Raw genomic sequence first — 21,387 nt, 5'->3', positions numbered from 1 at the left:
ATGAGGAGGGAACGAAATTGCTGTATTTTTAAAAGATTGCTTTTTAAAAAAAATTATTTAAATATAGTTGATTTACAATGCTGTGTTAGTTTCAGGTATACAGCAAAGTGATTCAGTTATACATATATATATATATATATATATATGTACGTATGTATAATTCGTTTTTAGATTCTTTTCCGTTATAGGTTATTACAAGATTTTAAGTATAGTTCCCTGTGGTAAAGGTTTCTTTTTTTAATGGTAATGTTATATTAGCCAGAGTAAGCCTTTAGCCTGATTGCTTGACAGTCTTGGGGGTGGGGGTGGCATGTAAATACAGGTGAAAATGATTTACTTTGTTTGGAAAAGGACCAGAACGTAGAGGATGCAAATGTGTTTTTATTGTAGTGGATAAAAAACACTGATTCCACTAGGTGAAGTGACTTCCTTGTGGCTCTATCACATAGAGTATTTGGTACTTAGCATGATAGAGCCCCAGAGATATGTTTCTGATACTTTATGTGTCTTTTCCTTTAGTTCTGTAATTCTGTAATGTTTTTGCTGCTACTCTTTTAAATCTATAAGTACTTAATTTTTTTTCAAGTGTGGTCACGTGCCTTTGACATAGATGTAAAGAAACAAGTGTCCTGAGGACTACGAAGTCCCTATTGAAGGCAAGAAGTGAAAGAATTTCTCTATAAATATGCATGTGTGTTTGAAAGAAATCATGAATTCTATTCAAACAATATTTCTAAAATTAAATTGCTTCCCTGGGCACTGAAAATAAAATGTCAACTTTCACTCTTTACATCCTTAGTCGTTAAAATATGTGGCAAGAAATTAATAGTTCTTTTGCAGTTGTTTAAAAGGGAAAATAATAAATAATATGAGCTTATATGTATGCTTGAGTCTCATTTTGTAGTTTCTTAAATAATGTAGCTTGGATATCATAAAAATAATATAATATTTAATGCATGATCTAATGCATATTTAAGTAATGATCTAATCACTTTAGATCAAAAACCCATTCCATAACCGAATAGTTGTAAAAGAACAATAATAGTAATAATAATATCATGTTTTGAATGCCTACTGTATGCCTGGCTTTGTCTTAAGTGCTTTCCGTGTATTAAATCTTGAGGAAACTGAGTCCAGAGAGATGAAGTATCCTGCTTATGGATTCACAGATAAATGGTAGCACCAAAATTTGGCCGCAGCCTCTCTGACTCCAAAGCTTGCACCTTAACCACCACATTATATTTTCTTGCTTGCCATGTAATTATTATTACTGCTTTTGAATCCTTCAAAGAGAATCCATCATAAAAATTTTTTAAATAATTTTGCTATACTTTTATTTCAATAGATGAAAAGGTCATTGGTTCTAGAAAATATAATACCTTAGGTGTAATAATGGCATTACATCTGCTTTACAAGGGAAACTGGATTCTGTGGCACCTAACACATTACAGACACTCTAATTAGAGACTTTTTTTTTTTTTTGAGACTTTTCTTGATGAAGCAGGAAATGTGACTTGCCTCAATCACTGTGGGAAAACATTCGTTTTAATCCTAGTCATCACAGGATAAACTCTAATATTTGGATCTTAGTTTCTTAATTCTTAATTCAGTTCTTAATTAGTCTTTAACTTCTCTACGGGGATTTGGAAAATTTTGCCTTAATTATTTTTTTTGGTGTGGGATTAATAGCAACAGTGTTGGGCAGACATATGTAAAAATTGATATTTTATTTAAAAAGCATTGAGATATAATTTATACTACACTATACATACTATAAAGCTTACCCATTTAAAATGTATGGTTCAGTGGTTTTAGCTCATTTACAGAACTGTAAAAATTGATACTTGATTTTTTAATATTAACTAAATAGAAAATTTTCAGATGCTTGAATAAAAAATACTCCAAGGCCAATGAAAACCATTAATATTTGCTTCTTTAATATTTGTTCTTCTTTCCCCTCCTCCAGAAATGTGTGCTTTACTGGCCAGAAAAGAGAGGAATATATGGGAAGGTCGAGGTTCTGGTTATCAATGTAAATGAATGTGATAACTACACCGTTCGAAACCTTGTCTTAAAGGTAAAAACTGCGGAGCTGTAGCTGTCTACAAAGTAGACGATGTTGGAGAATTACATTTCTACTTTGAAGTGATTTATCCTAATAAGTACTACAGATTCAATTTAAATAAATCAAATAATGTCAAGATCAAGGAGAAATTATAATCACTCCCTTATGGATTTCTTTGTTGTTGGCTACTATTAGTATGTGGAATAATTAAATTAATATAAGCAGCCATTAAGGAAATTCACTAAGTGGGAGGCTCAGGTCTTCTACTTTGCATAAATATGATGTCTCTGATTTAACCTTTTGAATGCCTTTAACTAAAGGCTTGTGCTGGAGACTGTACCATGATTTCTTTTTTTAATGTCCCTTTGGTCTAAGCAGATTTAAGTAAGGCCTGGAAACTGTGAAAGGGAAAATCTGCGCTTGTGGGAGGCAAGAAAAGCCTGAAGTGTTGATGAGATCTCCCAAAACCTGGAGTCACAGTCATTTATGGGGACTTTCCCGGACCACATTATGTCATAGAAAAGTTATTTAAATTTGGGGCAGCAGATGCTGAGGAATGTTGCCATGGTATTGTTTTTACTTCTGGAGAGCAATCATCCCAAAGATTCCAGTTCTATCTAGAGCCTCATTACTGGGACAGAATCACCGCAGAGAGGAAGAGGGTAGACGCAGAGCCGCGCTGAGGGTTTTAATGGGAAATTCACGACAGGACAGGAGGGCACTTACTGAGACCTGTTCTTCAACACGGTGTTCTCAAGTGCCTCGTCCACACCAGGCCCCCCACTGGGTTTTGACGTGATGTGCATGGACCCTCACTCAAAGCATTTCTAATCTTGTGACCCCTTGTCACTCCTTTACTACAGGGACTCCTCACTGCTGTGAAAAACTGGAATTTGGGATGTGTGTAGAATTATTAGAGAGACTGACTATAAAATTAAGCATTCTTATACTGGTCAATATGTTTATAATAACCTCTCAGGAATGTTCAAAGAGCAGGAAACGCACTATATCCTGATTCTTTCTTGGCTATATATCTTCATCTAACATCCATTATGTTTATTATAACAAATTACAAACATATATTTAGCATATGTATGTTTTCTATATTAAATATATCTTAAACATATATACTAAATACATATTTATCATTTAACAGAGCAAGACTATCAAACTTTGACATCAGCATAGTTACAGTAAAGTTTTCTCAGGGTGAAAGAGTATTCTTCAAAAATCCCCTAGATTTTTTTCCCACCTAGAAAGAAGTTGCCAACAAGATGGGAGTGATAGAAGGCATTCAGTATTGTGGTTTGGGTGACTTTTAGTTCCACAGGACAATGAAGCATCTGGTGGCTGTTGCTATTTTCAGCAAGGAAGTCACACGCAACATGTGAAGCATTACTGGTACACTTCATGGCCCGATCACAAGACTCCAGCCAGTGCCCAGCCCCTTCTACAGCTCATGCTGGATGTGGAAGAAGACAGACTTGCCTCTGTGGGCCGAGGGCCTGTGGTTGTCCACTGCAGGTAAGGGATGAGCTGTCCTTTCTGCCTAAGCAACTGTCCTTTGTAAAGTCATAGAGCAAGTGGAAGTTGGGTTTTACTTCCTGGTTCTGATTTGGCTGATAAATTAAATATGTACTGAAAATGGTTAACTTCCTCATACTTGAGGCTTGACTGAGCCAATACTTAACAGAAATGAAGTGACATCATTAGCATATTTTCAGCAAACAGTCACACAGTGGAGAAAATATCACTTCTACTTACTAGCTCAGGGAACAGGAGAACTTATTCACTCAGTCCACTACCTTGAAACATAGATGGATTCAATTAGTCTCATCAGTCTCACGTGTGCTAGGAATGACATATGGTTTTTTTTAATTATCAACAGCTTTTTGTTGTTTCAAGATGGCCCCTGGACTTTACTAGGATTGTATCTTGATAACATTTATTACTATGTCAAATTTGGTGAAAACCAGTCAACTATTCTAAAAGTTACCTCATGAAAAACAGATGGAAATAAATTTATGAAATGGGAAGTGGGCAAGTGGTAATTCGCCAAAAGGAGAACAAAGTGCTGTTACCAGAACACGCAGTACTGGAGGCTGGGCCGACACAGAGACAGTTGTCCGTAGTGGTTCCCTTCCCTAATGTCTAGCTTAAACGTCTTCTCCTTTAACTTATACCTCTTCCCCCTGTTTTGCCATTAATGTGCCCAAACTAAAGCATATATTTTAAAGTTATTTATATAACCGGCCATTTAGTCTCCATACTTTCTCCAAATAATTGGTGTTACTTTATTGACCCTCCTAAGTCTTGTAAGATAGTTTTTGATATTGCTAAGAAATAAAGTATATTATTTTAGATTATAATTTTAGCCTTCTTTTGAACCTTTGTGGTTTAATTAAGAGTAAAATTTACTATATGTCTGTTTATCCAAAGTGTCATTATCTAGTTTCTAACATTAGGCCTCATCCTAAACTTAGCTTGGGGCTGAAGAAAAATACCTAACTGGCCATACTTTAGGGCTGGAAGTGTCCCCCACCCAAAATCATAAAACAGGATATCTAAAATGAACTTACCATTTCCCCTGTAAAACCAGCTCCCCTTCTGATTGCTATTTCTAAGAATGAGACCATCTTTTTTCCAGGCACTCAACATCAAATGTTGACAGTTATCTTTGGCCCTTCTCTCAACTCCAGCCTCCATATCTAATCAGTCACCAGACTGGCTTTCCCTTCAAAGCTTCTCCCATAATCATCACTTCCTGCCCAACCACCCAAGTTCAGGCCCTTATGACCTCACCCATGTATTTTAGAAGAAGTCGGCTAATTGCACATACGCACCCCACTTCCCCATGCTCCACCCCTACAACAGCCTATTCTGTGCACTCCTCTTGGATGAGGTGCCTAAAACCCTCTTTCATCACATGGAGTCTACGCTCAACACTTCTCAAAGGCTTCCCATTCCCTAGAGCAAAAGTTCTCAATCTCGGATCTGTGGATTAGCTATGAGAGCCAGTGAACTTGAAATGACTTGAACAGATTTGAGTACATTAAGTTAGGTGAATTTTCTGGGGAGTGAAAACTCATTGTTTTCAACAAATTCTAAAAAAAAAAAAGTACCATTCTTTTAGAGGATGATGTCCAAACCTTTCAGCTTTCCATATAAGATCCTTTATAGGCCCCACTGTACCTTCCCAAGTCTTATTTCCCACTGTTCCTCTAATGTAACTTTCTCTTTAAGCCAAACTAGCCTACTCATTGTCACTCTGTTCTGCAGCAATTCTTTCCTTATACCATTCTCATCCATGGAACATTCTCTCTCTTTCATGATAACCAAAATGCCTGCCATTCACAGGGTATAGTTCAAGTCCTATCTCTTTATTGAGACAAACTCTCCATAGACACTTCAACTGAAAGGGACTCATTCCTCATCTGAATTCCTCTGCACCCACATTCCACAGGAAATAAGTGCCACGTAGGAGAAATAGTGCTATTTGAGTGCCAAGAGGGGAATTATTCATTCAAACCATGAGGATTGAAGAAAGCCTCTAAAAGTTGGAATAATGTAGAACAGGATCTTGAAAACAGGTCCAATGTTTGTGGTTTTAAAAGGTGGTAGGGGGCTTCCCTGGTGGCGCAGTGGTTGAAAGTCCACCTGCCGATGCAGGGGACACGGGTTCGTGCCCCTGTCCGGGAAGGTCCCACATGCTGCAGAGCGGCTGGGCCCGTGAGCCATGGCTGCTGAGCCTGCGCGTCTGGAGCCTGTGCTCCGCAACGGGAGAGGCCACAACAGTGAGAGGCCTGCGTACTGCAAACAAAAACAAAAACAAAACAAAAAAAAAGGTGGTAGGGAGGGCATTTCTGACTGGAGAAATATCCATTAACACAAAAAGAGAAATTAGGAAATAGGCGGTTTTTGCAATGATTCAGATGAAAACAGTGACACAAAGGGTACAAAGTTGACATCAAAAAGCTTGAAAGTTCGTGACAGTCGTATTATGTAAGGGCCTGAATACCATGGAAGGGTGCTTAGACATTGTGCTGTGACCATTGGGAGCCATCTACAGTTTTTGAGTAGCGAGTAATATGATCAGGTCCCTGTTTTAGAAAGATGAACCTAGCAGCTGTGTATATCATGAATTAGCCCAGGAAGAGTCTTGAGCCTTGGAAACCATAATGAGATCATTGCTAATCATAAAGTAAGATTTCAAAAACGTGAGCACAGTTTATAGAAAGGAAAGCATGGATCACAACAGCTCCGCAGAGGTGGAAAATATAAGAATTGGTAACAGATTGGATGTGGGAGTTGAGAGAGGGGGAGATATTGAAAATAGCTCCAAGATTTCTAGGCTGGAAAACTTGTGGCTGCCTGGTAATGCCATTGAGGAAAAAGATAATTAATTCTGTTTTAGATACACTGAATTTAGATACATTGAAATGCAGCAAGTGTAAAATAGCAACAGCAAGAGTGCCAGCTAGGAGGTGGAATGCCAATCTAGAGTTTAGGAGAAACTTGGGGAATTTAAGTGTAGATTTGAGAGAAATTTACATTTGTGGTTGAAATTGCTGAGAGAGACAGAGCGAGAGAGAAAGCTTGTTTGTTAAGTTGATGACTTACCTTCTGAAGGAGATTCATGAGTAAACCTTCCATGACAGGTAGTATACCTGTTTAACTGTTACCTTGATAAAAAAAAAAAAAAAAAAAAAAAGACTTGGAAATATGTGCTTCTAGCCACATCCTCTCTCCTTAACTGGATTGAATCTTCAGTTATTCACTAGCATCTTCCACATCAGTATATCCAAGACTAAAGTCCCCACTCTCTCCCTCAAATCAGCCCTCATTCCAGAATTCCCCCTTCGTCTCGACGACGCTGCCATTCTTCCAGTCCTCCAGGCGAGTCACCTTGCACGTTTTGCTTTTCTCACCATTCAGTTCCACTCCTCCACACTCACATTTATGATGTGTATAAGTCTTTCCCCTCCTTGCTACTGCCCATACCTTACCTAATTTCAGGCCTTAATTCTTCTTTGTAGAACAACTAGTACCTTTTTCACTATTCTCTCCCCCCACTACCTCCCTCCACCCCATTCTTCCTACTGCTCAGACCTAAAGGGAAGAATTGCCGTTTAAGCATTCAGCACAGGGCCGGGTTTGTACACTCAGTACACGAGAGCTGTTGCTGCTGTAATTACTGTTATTAATCCCAAGTGTTTCCAATTTTAAAAGTACCCTTTTAAAAGAATATATTTTACCTTTGCTATTTTTCCTGCACCTTTTAATGCGTTACCTGTTCTTCTCAGTGCAGGGATAGGCAGGACGGGGTGTTTTATTGCTACATCCATCGGCTGTCGACAGTTGAGAGAAGAAGGAGTTGTGGATGCGCTGAGCATCGTCTGCCAGCTGCGTGTGGACAGGTGAGTGTCGGGGGGAGAGGGTGAGGGACACTTCAGAGCAGCGTCATCGTCACAACCTAATCCCGTCAGCCTGACTTTGTCAACACCACAGGCTCTGAAGTCCTAACTCTCTGTAGAGATTTGTGTAAAATGCTTAGGAATGTACATTGCATTAAAAAGCCATCAAAGAAACTGTTATTTGCAACACTGACCCTCAGGAGTCCAAAGCCAAGAGCTTATGCTTAACCCTTCCTTGTCTTTGATGCAGGTTGTTTATGGTGGTAGCTGTTCCTTCTTAGTCTCACACTCTGTTCCTTCATAGGGACTTTGCATTTTCATTTGACTTAACTGAATCATTCTCTTTAGGATCTTGATCCTTAAAAATGAGGCATATGTCATACTACCAGGAATCGTCTTTTTTTCCACTGTTCCTTTTTTAATTGCACAAAATGAAGATAACAAAATTTACCATCTTAACCAATTTTTTTTTTTTTTTTTTTTTGTGGTACGTGGGCCTCTCACTGTTGTGGCCTCTCCCACTGTGGAACACAGGCTCTGGACGTGCAGGCTCAGCGGCCGTGGCTCACGGGCCCAGCCGCTCCATGGCATGTGGGATCTTCCTGGACGGGGGCATGAACCCATGTCCCCTGAATGGTCAGGCGGACTCCCAACCACTGCGCCACCAGGGAAGCCCTTAACCATTTTTAAGAGTACAGTTCAGAGTGTTAAGTACATTCACATTGTCCGGCAACCAAATCCAGAACTCTTTTCATCTTGAAAAGCTTTGTACCCATTAAACAACAAATACCCATTTCTTGTCAACCACTATTCACCTCCTCACTCTATGAGTTTGGCTACTCTAGGTGCCTCATGTAAGTGGAATCATGCAGTTTTTGTCTGTTTGTTACTGGCTTCTTTCACTTAGCATACTGTCTTCAAGATTCATCCATACTGTAGCACGTGTCAGAATTTCCTTCCTTTTTAAGGCTAAATAATATTCCATTGTACGTATATACCATATTTTGTTTATCCATTCATGTGTCAATGGACACTTGGGTTGCTGCCACCTTTTGGCTGCTGTGAATAATGCTGCTATGAACATGGATGTACAAATAGCTATTTGAGATTCTTTGGAGTATATACCCAGAAATGAGATGGTTGCACCATATGGTAATATTTTAAACTTTTCAAGGAATACCATATTGGTTTCCACAGCAGTTGCACCATTTACAGTCCCACCAACAATGTTACAGTGGTTCCAACGTCTGTTTGTTTTGTTTTGTTTTTTGTAGTGGCCATCCTAATGGGTGTGAATTGAAAGAGTCATGTTTATGTATAGATGGTTTGATCACCTTTGTGATGATCTCTGTTTATGCACTGAAAACAGAACAAACAAGAAATTTCTTTTCTTCCTTGCTCCACAACTAAGCCTGGGGAAATGAACAGTTGAGTCAGTGGCCGAGAACATGCACAGGTGCTCATTGAGAACAGGCACAGAGAGAAGATGCTGTATGGGCACATGAGCAGTGGACCTCCCTGCTCTGCAGTTGACTGTGCTATCGTGGATGAAGAGTTATTCTGAAAGCTGAGCTATGGTTTCTCTTCTTTCATTTGTACAGGGAATATTTATGAATCATCTCCTAAACGCAGGGCATTGTTCTGGATTCTGCACATACTTAAATGAGATGAGTGTGGCTGTTCTCTCCTAGAGTTTAGATGCTAACAGAGAGAAGAGAAGAGATAATAAACAGCAAAGAAATAAATAGGACAATTTCAGACAGAGATAAATGCTCTGAGGTAATAAAACAAGAGTCACAGGATCTGAGCCTCCTAGAATTTAGCCCTGTGACCTAGAGTTTCGTAAAAGTAAAACTACAAAAGTCACATTTTTAAGTCATGCAATAAATATTTATTGAGCCCCTACTTTGTACTAGGTCCTAGAATTTCAATAGAGACAAAAGAATTGTTCTGAAAATTCAACGAGAAAATATATATAAAGCACTTAGAACAGAGTCTGGCACACAGGAAGCCTTTCAATAAATGTTCACTTCGTTACTATCATCTTCATTATTATTAAAATCATCAGTGAAGTTTCTCCAGTCTCTAAAAACTAAACATTCAAATCTCCTTTCCAGATGAGGTTTTCCCTCCCCATCCCTATCGTTCTTTGTTTCCTTTTAAATAATAATTTCTAAGTCTTTGTCAGTGTATCTTCCCTCTATTTTTCTCTCAACTTTGGCTTATTAGAAGCTGTTTACTTTGGTGATTAAGATTATGGACTCTGAAAATCTATTGCCTGGCTTTGCATCCTGGCTCCCACCATTTCCTGGTTGTGTGACCTTGGGCAAATTATAAGACTTCTCCATGTCTTGATTTTCTCATCTGGAAAATGGAAGTCATAATAGTATCTACTTCTTATGTTGTTATAAGGATTAAGAGATAATCTGTAAAGTGGCTGGCACTTGAGCATGCAACCAAGGTTAGCCACAGTTATTATCAATAAATAGAGCACGAACCTGAATATGTATCTATAAATTGGAACTAATAATTTATACCCCACAGGGTTTTAGTAACATTAAGAGGAGGTTATACCTGTGGAGTACTGAGTAGAACATTTAGTCTAGGTTTCTTACCCTCTGTCTACCCCCCTCCCCACTTCTGCCTTTCCATACCCCTCATGTAACTACTTCCAAAAATGTTTTCTTTTTGTGCATAAGAAGATCAGCTTCAATTCTCTCTCCCCCTCCTCTTATAACTGCTCTCTTGGTTTCCTGAAACCCCCTTGCCTTCCATCCACTACTGCCCACCCCAGCTGGAGCAGGATCCATTTGCTTCACTTCAGACTCCGGGACCTACCTTCACCAAGAAGAGGGGGACCGATGTCAGAGAGTGAGGGACAGTACCCAGTCAGTCTGGAGTTGCTCCTGCAGTGACCTTGATCTCTTCTGCTTTATGCTTCTGTAAACAAGGCTCCTGCGTGGGACCCACAAATCCCCCAGGGACTCCAGTTCATGTCAGTGCACCCACTTTCCTATTAGCTAGAGCCAGAGCTCCATGAATGCCAAATACATAGATCTAAATGGACTCCAAGTTGATGTCCAACAGCTGTTCTGACCCTATTTGGAACAACACCCTGAAAAAAAGGGAGGGCTTGGTTTGCTCGTTGTTTGGGCTCTTGTTACTCTTAGATCTTGTCTATTCGCCCTCCATCTCCCTCCTCCCCCACCGGCTTCTATAGCCTGACCTCCACCTTGGTTTCCACTTCCTGGTCACATTACTCTGTCAAGTCTACCAAATTGTTCTCTAGCATTGAAGAGAATCACAGATACATTTTTTAAACCATATCACAATGCCTCCTCTATCGGCTCCTTCCTTCCTAAAGCAAATGGGCAGACATTTTTAGCCTTGGCCTTCCATCACCACCAAGGTCTCCCACAAGGCTTGTCTTTTTACTCCTGATAGGATTTTCAAAACATATTCAACTTCTCTGCTGATCTAAAGCCTATGGTTTCCCTACCCCCTGGATCTGAATTACTGCCAATACGTGTCTTGATATCATTCTAACTGATTTATTCATCAGGATCCCTTCTACTTAAATTCTGAGCCGCTGCTTCTGTTGTTTATGAAGCAGATCGTCTCCTTGAAACTTTCCTTGAAAAGTCTTTCCTTTGCCTGCCTTCCTTCACAAGATTAACAGATTTTCTTTTTCTTTTCTCTTCCTTCTGTTGTGCACTTCCTTAGTAATTATAAAAAGCAAAGCAGAAAACTCCCTCCTTTCTTTGACTCTATCCAACTTCTTCCCACCCTTCTTGCATCTTGCTTCATTTTTTCATTCTTTTCTTGTCATACTTCACTTTAAAAATTCCGGTTTGTAGGTGACTGCTGCTGTTGACCATGGCTTTAACTCATATTGGTAAAGGGAGAAGTGGCCTCAGAAAATCCAAATGTCTGACCTTCTACTCTTGCAGCTTATTGTTCTTCATCAGTTCTTCAAACCTGATACCCAATCCGGGTCTCTGTGGCAGTCCTTGCCTTCAATTTTGTCTTCAAAACATTCCAAAATGCATTGTTGACAGCAGAGGTTTATTTAATGATGGTCACTGAACCATGGTCTTCAAAGCACATGCCTCATTTAACTCCCAAAATGAACCCAAGAGTCAGAAAAGAGATATTCCTTGGCCTCACTTTTTTAAAATAAGGAAACAAAGAATTCAAGATAGCAAGTAACTTGCCCAATGTCACCTAGCTAAGAAAACTAGTGAAATAGACCTCTTTGGCATCTGGGACTTCTGATTTCTAACTCAAAAAGTATGACTGTTTTTGGTAAAAGTAAACAATCTTTTGGAATATGTTTATTGCAAAGTTGCTAGACAAAAACATAGCTCTTTGATCATTCTTTGCCAATAAAAAAATGCAATGACACTATAATTTTTAAAACAATGGTTAATATGAAGGAGAGCTGTTTCATGAATAGACAAAGTGATATTGTCAGCAGTTGCCTTAAAAATATAATTTGAGGAACATAGAGAATTTGCCTCATCCCAAAATATCAATCTATGGAGGGTGCCTAAAATATCTGTGTGTAGTGAATGTTTAAAAGTCTACTATTAGATAGCCAATCTTTGGTTTAAAGAGTCATTCTTTTTTCAAGTTTCTTGAACCCGCAGTTGAGAGGTGAGAGTGACACCTTATGTCTTCCTGGCTGTTAACACTTTAAACAGAGTGATCTATCCTTTTCCAGTTAGGGTGTATTAGCTAGAGAGTGTGTAACTCCGCACATCGGGAAGACGTTCAGAACAGCGGTCTTGATGAAGAGGAATTGAAGAGAGGGCTCCAGAAGAGGCCCTGACATTGAGGAGACTGATAGACAGCTCTGGGCATTGGGTGAGGGCAGAAGAGCTGAAAGACCAGCTACCTGATTTGCAGGGCCCAGTGCAGAATGAAAATGTGGAGCCGCATTTTAAAAAATGATTAACTCTTTCAAGATGGCAACAGCAAAGCATGAAGCCAATACAGGGTCCTTCTCAGCACAGGGAGATGGGGCTGGCGTGACTGAGCATGTCGAGTCCATGCAGTCGACCCTGTTGGGGGATGTTTCAGGATGGGTGTTTGTAGATGGGTGTGAATTCTGTGTCCTGTGGAACAGTCACCCACGATCTCTGCTCAGAGTAGTCCTCCTGAATCATGCATGTGGTCATTCATTCAACAAACATTTACTAAACATCTACTGCTGAACATGCATCAGGCACCTGGGTAGAGCAAGATGGATTCCTTAACAGACTTTTCCAGACTGTGTTTCTCAGGGCACATTTTAACGATTAATTTCACTATGAGAACCCACTAAGTGTCAGACTCTCTTAGCCTGTACTCAGGCAAAAAAAAAAAAAAATTAAAGCTATATGCTATATTTCTTAGAACCCCTCTCCACTTGGATATTCACAAAAAGTATTAAAGCATTCAAGGATCTGAAGTGTCCCCCAGCATGGAAATCTATTACACCTCCTTGAAGGACTCTTTCACATTTATTTGACGACACAAAACTTTCCTCAGACACTATCTAAAAGGGAGGGAAAGAAGTTGTAAAATAATAAATATAAGCTATTCTTTCAAGAAGTTTGGTGGCGAAGAGAAGACTAGAGATGGCATAGGAATTTGAGCCTGGGTGGAGACCATTAAAAAGGGGAAAGGAAAGGGTGAGACTAATTGGAAGCATCCAGCCGAGCATAATAAGGGCTACAAAAGACAGAGCCAATATATCAGAGGGCTAATATTTTGTACTCTGCAGGGTCCAGGCTCCACAGAATTTTTCCTATCCTCACATACCCTCCTTAGCAATGGCCTCGGCCCACTAGTGATCCAAGGCTGCACATTGCATCTTTTTTATAGTTCACCCCCCACCACTTTTATCTGCCTCCTCTGAGAAGTCCAGAGCCTGGCTCACAGCAAAGAAAAAGAAAGTGGTTTTGATACTGGAAATGGCTTCCATGATTGATAAATCAACAGTTTGAGCATTGAGTAGGATCAAAGTCCTTATCAAAAAAAAAAAAAAAAAGAGAGAGAGAGACAGAAAGAAAGAGGGCTTCCCTGGTGGCGCAGTGGTTGAGAGTCTGCCTGCCGATGCAGGGGACACGGGTTCGTTCCCCCGTCTGGGAGGATCCCACGTGCCGCAGAGCAGCTGGGCCCGTGAGCCATGGCCACTGAGCCTGCGCATCCAGAGCCTGTGCTCCTCAACGCGAGAGGCCACAGCAGTGAGAGGCCCGCGTACCGCAAAAAAAAAGAAAAGAAAGAAAGAGAGAGAGAGAAAGAAAGAAAGGAAAAATACAATGCTTGATCATTGTTATTCAACATAACATAAACAGGCAACTTGTACTCAGATCACAAGTCTGCATTTTAGCAATAAATTCAGATGGTCTGGTTTAGAGATGAGTGTGTTATGCTGAATGGATGTTTCCAGCGTAACAACGACAGAACCATTTAGTGGATTCCTCACTCTCTGGCAAGACATTATTTTTATTGGCTTTCAGGCAACTTCTATTAATAGATACTACAGCTCTCAATGCAGATTCATGAGTCTGTGATTCTCCTATTAATAATACTTTTGAGCATATTTTAAACTAAAATAGGATTTCTTTTTTCCAAATAGGAGTTCAGATTCAGTACAGGGCACCCACAGGTGTTTTATTTAGAAGTGTGTTCATGGATCATTCCTTCATTGCCATGGTATTCATTTTTAATTAAAAGATGAAGTCAGTAGCAGGCAATTGGGACAGAGCCCTGGCTGGTGGGACTGGGAAGCAGGCAACCACTAGAGAAAGAGGTGCCAGAGATTACTGGACCAGTTGTCAAGGAGGTTGGTGCTAATCCTGGCTCTGACCCTAATTTCCTGTGCGACCATTTGTCACTCTAAGCCTCTGTGTCTACATATGGAGAAAGAGAAGGGGTGCATATCAGAAGCCTCCAGCCTCATCTGGTCTGAGGACCCCCTTCTAAGAGTAAAATATTTCATGGACCCCAGCCTGATGGTTATACTTTGAATCCCATAATGCTTATAAATTAACCCTCTTTTATTATTTAGCCCTTCCATGTCTTGCTTAAATCTTCTAATCTTAAATATCACTAAATTATTGTGATGATACCACCTAATTAAGAATTCCAGTTGCTATTAAAGCCAAACCAACACTTTCATCATATTTAGAGCCTGCTACAAGAGATGCATTTAGGCTTGTGTATACTGTTTTCGTGGTGTGAGATCGTGATGAAGGTCATTTACACATTGAGTCTGAGAGATGCACTTGTCCCTTTAAAAATAATAATAATAGGGCTTCCCTGGTGGCGCAGTGGTTGAGAATCCGCCTGCCGATGCAGGAGCCACGGGTTCGTGCCCCGGTCCGGGAAGATCCCACATGCCGCGGAGCAACTAAGCCCGTGAGCCATGGCCGCTAGGCCTGCGCGTCCGGAGCCTGTGCTCCGCAACGGGAGAGGCCACAACAGTGAGAGGCCCGCATACCGCAAAAAAAAAATAATAATAATAATAATAATAATAATAATAATCCATAATAATAAAATGGCCCAGGATACTCAGAGACTGCCTCACATGCATATGGAGAATGAGTAAGGAGCAAGGTGGAAACACCAGAAGACATCTAGGCAGGGAGGAAAAGAACGTGTTCCATTGTACGTTGACCTCAGGCAATCTTTTCCTCACTGTATTTCTTTTCATCCCACTGGACACCTCTGAACTCTGGGAGAACTTGAAAACAGAATTTGGGAAGTGAAACACATAAAATAATTTGTGATCCCGAAGCCTTTTTTTTTTCTCCTCTTTCCCTCTTTTTTTTCCTCCCCCAGAAACAGGAAACAATCTGTCTAATCCACCCTTTTGAGAGTCAGTAGTGAAATCTGCAGTTGTCTTTGTACATTCTTACCTTGGAGGCCTTAAATTGGAATGACATCCAAAGACCTTACTTGTGGCTTCCCAGACAGGATAGAAAAATGCTTCCAGTGTGCGTCATATCATTGTTTAAATGCTTTGATTAATCACTTTAGTTTGACGATTTTTTTTTTAACTATAACGACCTAAGAAGAGGAATACATATGCCACCAGTTTCCTAGGCTAATATGTGTCCCTAGCATATTCTTTGTTTCCAAAACTAGGTTAAAATAATTCCAAAGCTAAAATTTCCACCTCTTGGTATAATTTTTACCAACCTTTGTCTTACATTTAGCCATATCCTTCTGCAATCCCAACTAATCCCGGAGATTCCCCTTCATTAGTGAATTACAACGATCTCATTTGAAGATCAGGGATTGAATATTTTGGTTTACTTATTTTCAGAACACTTGAAGGTAAAGCTTAGAAATTGGTTTGGATTTACTTGACATCACAGTTCCTGAGACCATAACAAGACGTCCTCTCGTAAAACAGATAATGCCAACCGAATCTTCCAAGTGGCTGTCAGGACGACCTTTTCCTTCTCAGCTAGGAGTCAATTGAGTGTTAACCGGGGTGTTCAGAAGAATATTGGCTAGTTTTCAGGGGGAAAAAAATGGAACTCAAGGTATGCTAGTGCATTGAATTATCATTTGACTTGTGTTGGCTTTTATGCCCTACAAATACTTTGTAGGAAAAAAGTATCTATATTCAAAACACCTGGTCAGAAACAAAACGTTTAAGTTCTTCGTCCTTAAAATGACATGGTATATAGACCCAGGGAAAATGTCTGTCTGAGACACCCCAAGTTCAGTCCCAGACGTTAGCCTTGTTTGACTCATGCCTATGCTATCAGAGCTTTACCCATGAGGCACATCCACAACTTTTGTTCTAAATTTACTGTACCAAACTTTACCAAAAGAATTCCAGATTCAAAAATAATAAAAAGCCAAGGAGCATAAGTTCCATTGTTAGCCCAGAAGTGAGTCACCGCTGCAGCATTTCTTCTGTCTACTGATTAGACCGGATACGCTCTGGGCGGTGCAGCAGGAAAGGCTTGTTGCTCTTTGTATGTGTGAGTTAATAGTCACAAAAGGTCACAATTTTAACATGTTAAAAACCAAATCTCTCTCCAGGGCATCTGGAGGAGGTTTTCAACACACCCTCCCAGTAGCAAAGGTGAAAAAATGTATAGTTTTTTCTCTTCTAACCTGATTTTACCCTCAGCTGACAAAGCTATGTGCTTTTCTGCATAGCGTCAGAGAAGACACTGATTTTTTTTGTTTGACAGGGCTAATGTGACATGTGCTATCTGACATTTCTGGAAGGGCAATATATCTGAATCCTCTCTGGCCTGGCCATACACACTGTTCATATTCTGTGGCCACAAAGAAATTAGAGCCTTGCACCCAACACCATTTTTGCAGTAAAAGAAGTGATTTTCTTCCAAAGCATGAAATGGGGCAGAATTAGGGTGAACAAATAATATGTCTTCCAAACCAAGGCACTTCTGAGAGTGAAATGGGGCAGTAAATCAGGACCGTCCCAAGCAAACCAGATGCATGATCACCCTAAGGGCTTATGTTAACTGAGCACTTACCAATAGAATAAGAAATAGAACACATGGCATTTATTTAGTATTCTAAATGCCCTAAGCATTTTATGGATTATCTCATTTAAACCTTACAAAATGTGAAACTTTATTAGGTAAACACCGTTTGCCAGGCCAGTGGTTTTTAAACTTTTTTTTAGTGAACAACAGGAAACAAAACATTGGGAAGACAAAATCTTCTACAAAACACCAATATGGAAAACCATTAACAATAATTAATAAAACAAAGAAGGAAAGGAAGGAAAGAAAGAAAAAAAGAAAGGAAGGAAGGAAGGAAGGAAGGAAGGGAGAAAAGAAGAAAGAATGAAAGAAAGAGGGAAAGAAAAAGAAAAACAGTAAAAAGGAGAACTGCTGCCCTGGTCAAAACTGTGATTAGAAGCCAGTCCTAAAAGGCCCACCCTCCTTCTCCACTACAGGTACCACTGTAGAACCCCGGGCTCCTGGGAATTCTGTGAATAGCCTTTGGCTAGACATTGATAGGCTCTGACTCATTTAATCCTCACAGTCTTGATGAGGTCTGCCATTAATGTCATTTTATAGGTCAGGAAAACCCAGCTGGGAGGAACAAATGATTTTGTTCAAAATCTTATAGCTGATAGGTACAAAAGCAAGGATTCAAACCTGAATCTGTCAGACTCCAAGTCCACTTCTTGCCACTAGGTCATCTACCTCCACTGCAGGTGACTTCTAGGCTGGTTAATGTTTAGAAACATATTGGGATCTTTCCATCTTGGCTTGTCCAACCTGAGCAATATGGCAGAGCTATCCTCAGCCAGGTGTGCTCTTAGTTCTACAAGGTCCTCAGAGGACTCATCCCAGAGCCTTCCAACTAGTCCTGTTTGACCAGATAGCACCAAAGAGTAATAGTAATAAAAACGGTTTGCACTATGGTACCTGCAAGTGCTTGGCTATGTGCTAATAAACAGTTTAAATGGACTGTCCCATTTATAGTTCACAACCATGCTATGAGGCAGGTACTCTAATTTGAATACCTCATCATTTTGCAGATGGGAGAACAGCATTGCAAAGATTATGTAATAAGGGTAAAGCAGCTAGTAAGTGATAGTGACAGGATTTGTCTTGACGACAGTGTATGGTGCCTTGTAACCTCTTAACACATTTTGGTCCCTACTGGTAATGAACGTGATGCTTTGGCATTCCAAGTGCCTTTTCAAACTCACAGTGACTCTCACAGCTAACTGGGTTGCCCTTGCCCTGCTTTTATATGACCTCACCCTTTTTTGATAATCTGATTCCTGTTTGGCAGTAGATATTGTAGCTTAATGCATTATACCCCCTGGGAAAAGATTTGTGCCCAAAGAGGATTCTCCAATGAGAGATAATGCTTTAATACAATGTACTAGGTAACAGTGGTGATGTCGGCGTGCTGCCTGACTGATGACAACTTTTCTCCACTGAAGCATCATCTTGATCACCATGGAAATCTTTTAAAATCTTAACTCTGGTCAAGTTTAAACTATGATCTGTTGGAGGTCAAAGATTATTTAGTGCCTGCTCTTTAAAAGGGAGTTGGATAATACCTTTTAAAGTAATAAAAAGAGCATCCCTGCTTCTTACCTTCGAAGACCAGCTTGCTTAGGAACTTTACCTCAGTGATATAGCTCCAGACCTCAGCAAGTCCATTAGCCCTGTCTGACCTGAAAGGTACCTGCAGTCCAAGTCAGAGCTCTCCTGGAGGCTGAATCAGTACAGGGCTGTCTTGAGGGTTCATGATTAATCTCACGTTGTTTATTTATTCCATAAATGTATTTTGTATATAGGCACTATATTAGCTTCTTGAGTATTTTTCGCTATGGCCAGCCTAAAGAAGACTGTATGTGTCCCATAACAGAATAAAATCTGCAGGGTAATCCTAGAATTCAAGTTCTTACAAAGATCAACAGAGAATTCTACATACCAATATATGCAATTGGAAATTTAATATTTTAAAAGATGAGTGTAATGAGTTCCTGATTTTGAGTCAGCCTCCAGTTAATGCATTCTGGGATGTCCCTTGCCTTCTTTTAGTGTGGAGTTTATATGTTTTCATATAACATGAGACAGCATGGCCTGGGTAACTTACTTGACAGGTGTTTACTTAGGACTAGTAAGTGCTTTTCACTTTCGCAAATAGGCAAAGACTATAACATCATGCCTGCTCCTAAAGGATCTAAAACCTAGTTAGACATGATTTTGGAATGGGACTACACAGTATATCACACGATATCAAATTACTTATAATAAAGACCCTATCTTAGCTCTGTCTTTCTCTACTACCTTATAAATGACAGATAAAAAGACATACGGCATGCTTGTTAACTATCTGGGAGACACCAGTCTGGGGGTGAGAAATAGAGGCTAATATACTGAACGATAGAAATAGTGATGTCAGTAAATAAGAACTTTGTGCTGAAACCAACAAGTTGAAGTTAATAGGAATAAACAAAACATTCTGCATTTAGTTTGCAAAAACACAATAGCATAAGTACAGGATGGAAGAGAGCTGTAATTTTCACATTCAAAGAAATCCTGTGGACTTTTTCATTAACCCAGAGCTTCACTTCCTATCCTAAAATGCTTGCAAAGCACCAGGCACTAGGTAGGCACTGTGAGATCGTTCCACCCAGTGCACCTGTAGATGCAAACTCATTGGTCTATAACGTGGAGTTCGAGGAGGAAAATATTCCCACCGACTGGATCTCATTGGGAGTAGACACAACACTCTAAGAAGGTCATATTTGATTAAAAAAAAAAAAAAAAACAGCCTGTAGAAAGGGGAGACTAGATTGGTGAGTGACAGGGAAACCAGCCTGCATAGAAATATTGAGTGACCACAGGATGTTTAGTCTAGAGAAGAAAAGATTACGGGACTTTGATGGTTGTTTTCCAGCATTTAGAGAGCTATTGTGTGACTATAAGAGGAGCCTTAAGGTTTTTGGGGGCTATTTCAGTTGGACCGATGGGGCGGGTGAAAGTTAGAGAGGGGCAGATTCATTCTGATGTCTTCAGAAGTTTCCCTGCCAACCTTGGCAAAGGCTGAGCACTCCAGCAGAAACTAGCTGACCATCTACCATGTAGACTGTCTTTGGAAAGACAACATTTTGTTGGCAGTTGGAATACATGATCTCAGAGGATCCCTCTAATGTCAATGCTCTCCCTTTTATTTTTCAAAACAAGTGGGAAGTAACCTAACTTTTCATATACCTTCCTTAAGCCTTGAGACCCACAAGAATTTTGCTAGCCTACAACTAATGAGTTCATTTCCCCATCTTCTCCAACTTCGCTGGCAGAAACAACATTGACTTAGTTAACAGAATGTCATAGTAAATATCCTCCAAGCATTAAAATACACTGCTAACCTATCTGGGGTAAAATGGTAATTAAAACCTAGACTGTGCCTTCATTCATTCACCAGTTGGACATGTAAATACTAATGTTCACCGGAACATACAATCAGGGGAAAATCTTGCCTCAGTGTGAAGTAAATGGTGGGAAGAAGTTCACAGACCAGAGTCCGTGAGATGGAGCACATATAAGGCTCCACATACCATCTGCAGCTCAAGGAGGGGGACTAATGAGCTGTGCGGATGCCAGAGGAAGGGAGGCACCTCTCAGCTCCCTGGAGCTGCCTCAATATTTACCGTGGCTGGATCTCCCAAGCTTCACAGTCAAAGCCAGCATATTCCGGACACCTGCTGTTTTTAGGTGTGCCCAGATGTCATCAGCTAAGAAAAGGAAAAGTCACCACATCCTCAGCTGGCCATTCCTGTTGTCAACTTAGGATCAAGGAACACGTTGGCCAGAAAGTTGCCTTCAGTACAACAAAACGTGCAGTTCTAGGGAAGAGGACCAATGAAATATTTCTGCCAATAAGTTGCAGTCACCAAAAAACATACATTTACCTTTTTATTTCTTGCCAAATACATCATTTGGGCATTATGTCGACCAGTTTAGTGTCGTTTTAAAGGGTGAAGTGTTACTAACTTAGTATCACTGTTTAGTTTAAAAGGGTGAAATCTTACTGCTTTAGTATCTTATAAGCTTGTGTTTATAGAGGTGGGCAAGTAAACATAAGTACAAGCCCAGTTTTAGTTATTACCATTAACTAGAAATCACACTACAGTGAGGCAGTATATTTCGTTTTTTAAGTTGAAGTGCTCAAAGGCCTCAAAATAATTATTTTGAATGGTAACAACAGCCACTAGGAAGAACTAGCTAAAACATAAGTTTAAAATTGGTTGTAGCATTGGTTGTAGAGCTATGAAGATTGTAAGACTTCAAATAGTTACTAATAGGGATGTAGTTATTCAGTGAGCAGAAAAAAATATGGAACATTTACACAACTATCAGTAGCTTTGCCACGTAAAAGAACCATTATCAAAAA

The 21,387-nt window shown here is 39.9% G+C and overlaps 1 protein-coding gene across 2 annotated transcripts in view; it reads left to right on the top strand.

Moving 5' to 3' along the window:
* The window catches only part of PTPRR (protein tyrosine phosphatase receptor type R), a 266,542-nt gene that overhangs the window by 242,160 nt on the left and 2,995 nt on the right, over positions 1–21,387 (top strand). For both annotated transcript variants that reach the window (XM_059080979.2, XM_067009754.1), the window contains 3 exons: positions 1,967–2,077; positions 3,432–3,589; positions 7,369–7,482. In XM_059080979.2, coding sequence (XP_058936962.1) covers positions 1,967–2,077; positions 3,432–3,589; positions 7,369–7,482 — 383 coding nt within the window. The remainder of the gene's footprint in view (positions 1–1,966; positions 2,078–3,431; positions 3,590–7,368; positions 7,483–21,387) is intronic.

This window comes from Kogia breviceps, chromosome 12 (genome assembly GCF_026419965.1).
Source record: "Kogia breviceps isolate mKogBre1 chromosome 12, mKogBre1 haplotype 1, whole genome shotgun sequence".
In the NCBI taxonomy this organism is placed as follows: Eukaryota; Metazoa; Chordata; class Mammalia; order Artiodactyla; family Physeteridae; genus Kogia; species Kogia breviceps.
The sequence above is the reverse complement of the archived record's forward strand: the minus strand, read 5'-3'. Positions and strand labels throughout refer to the sequence as shown.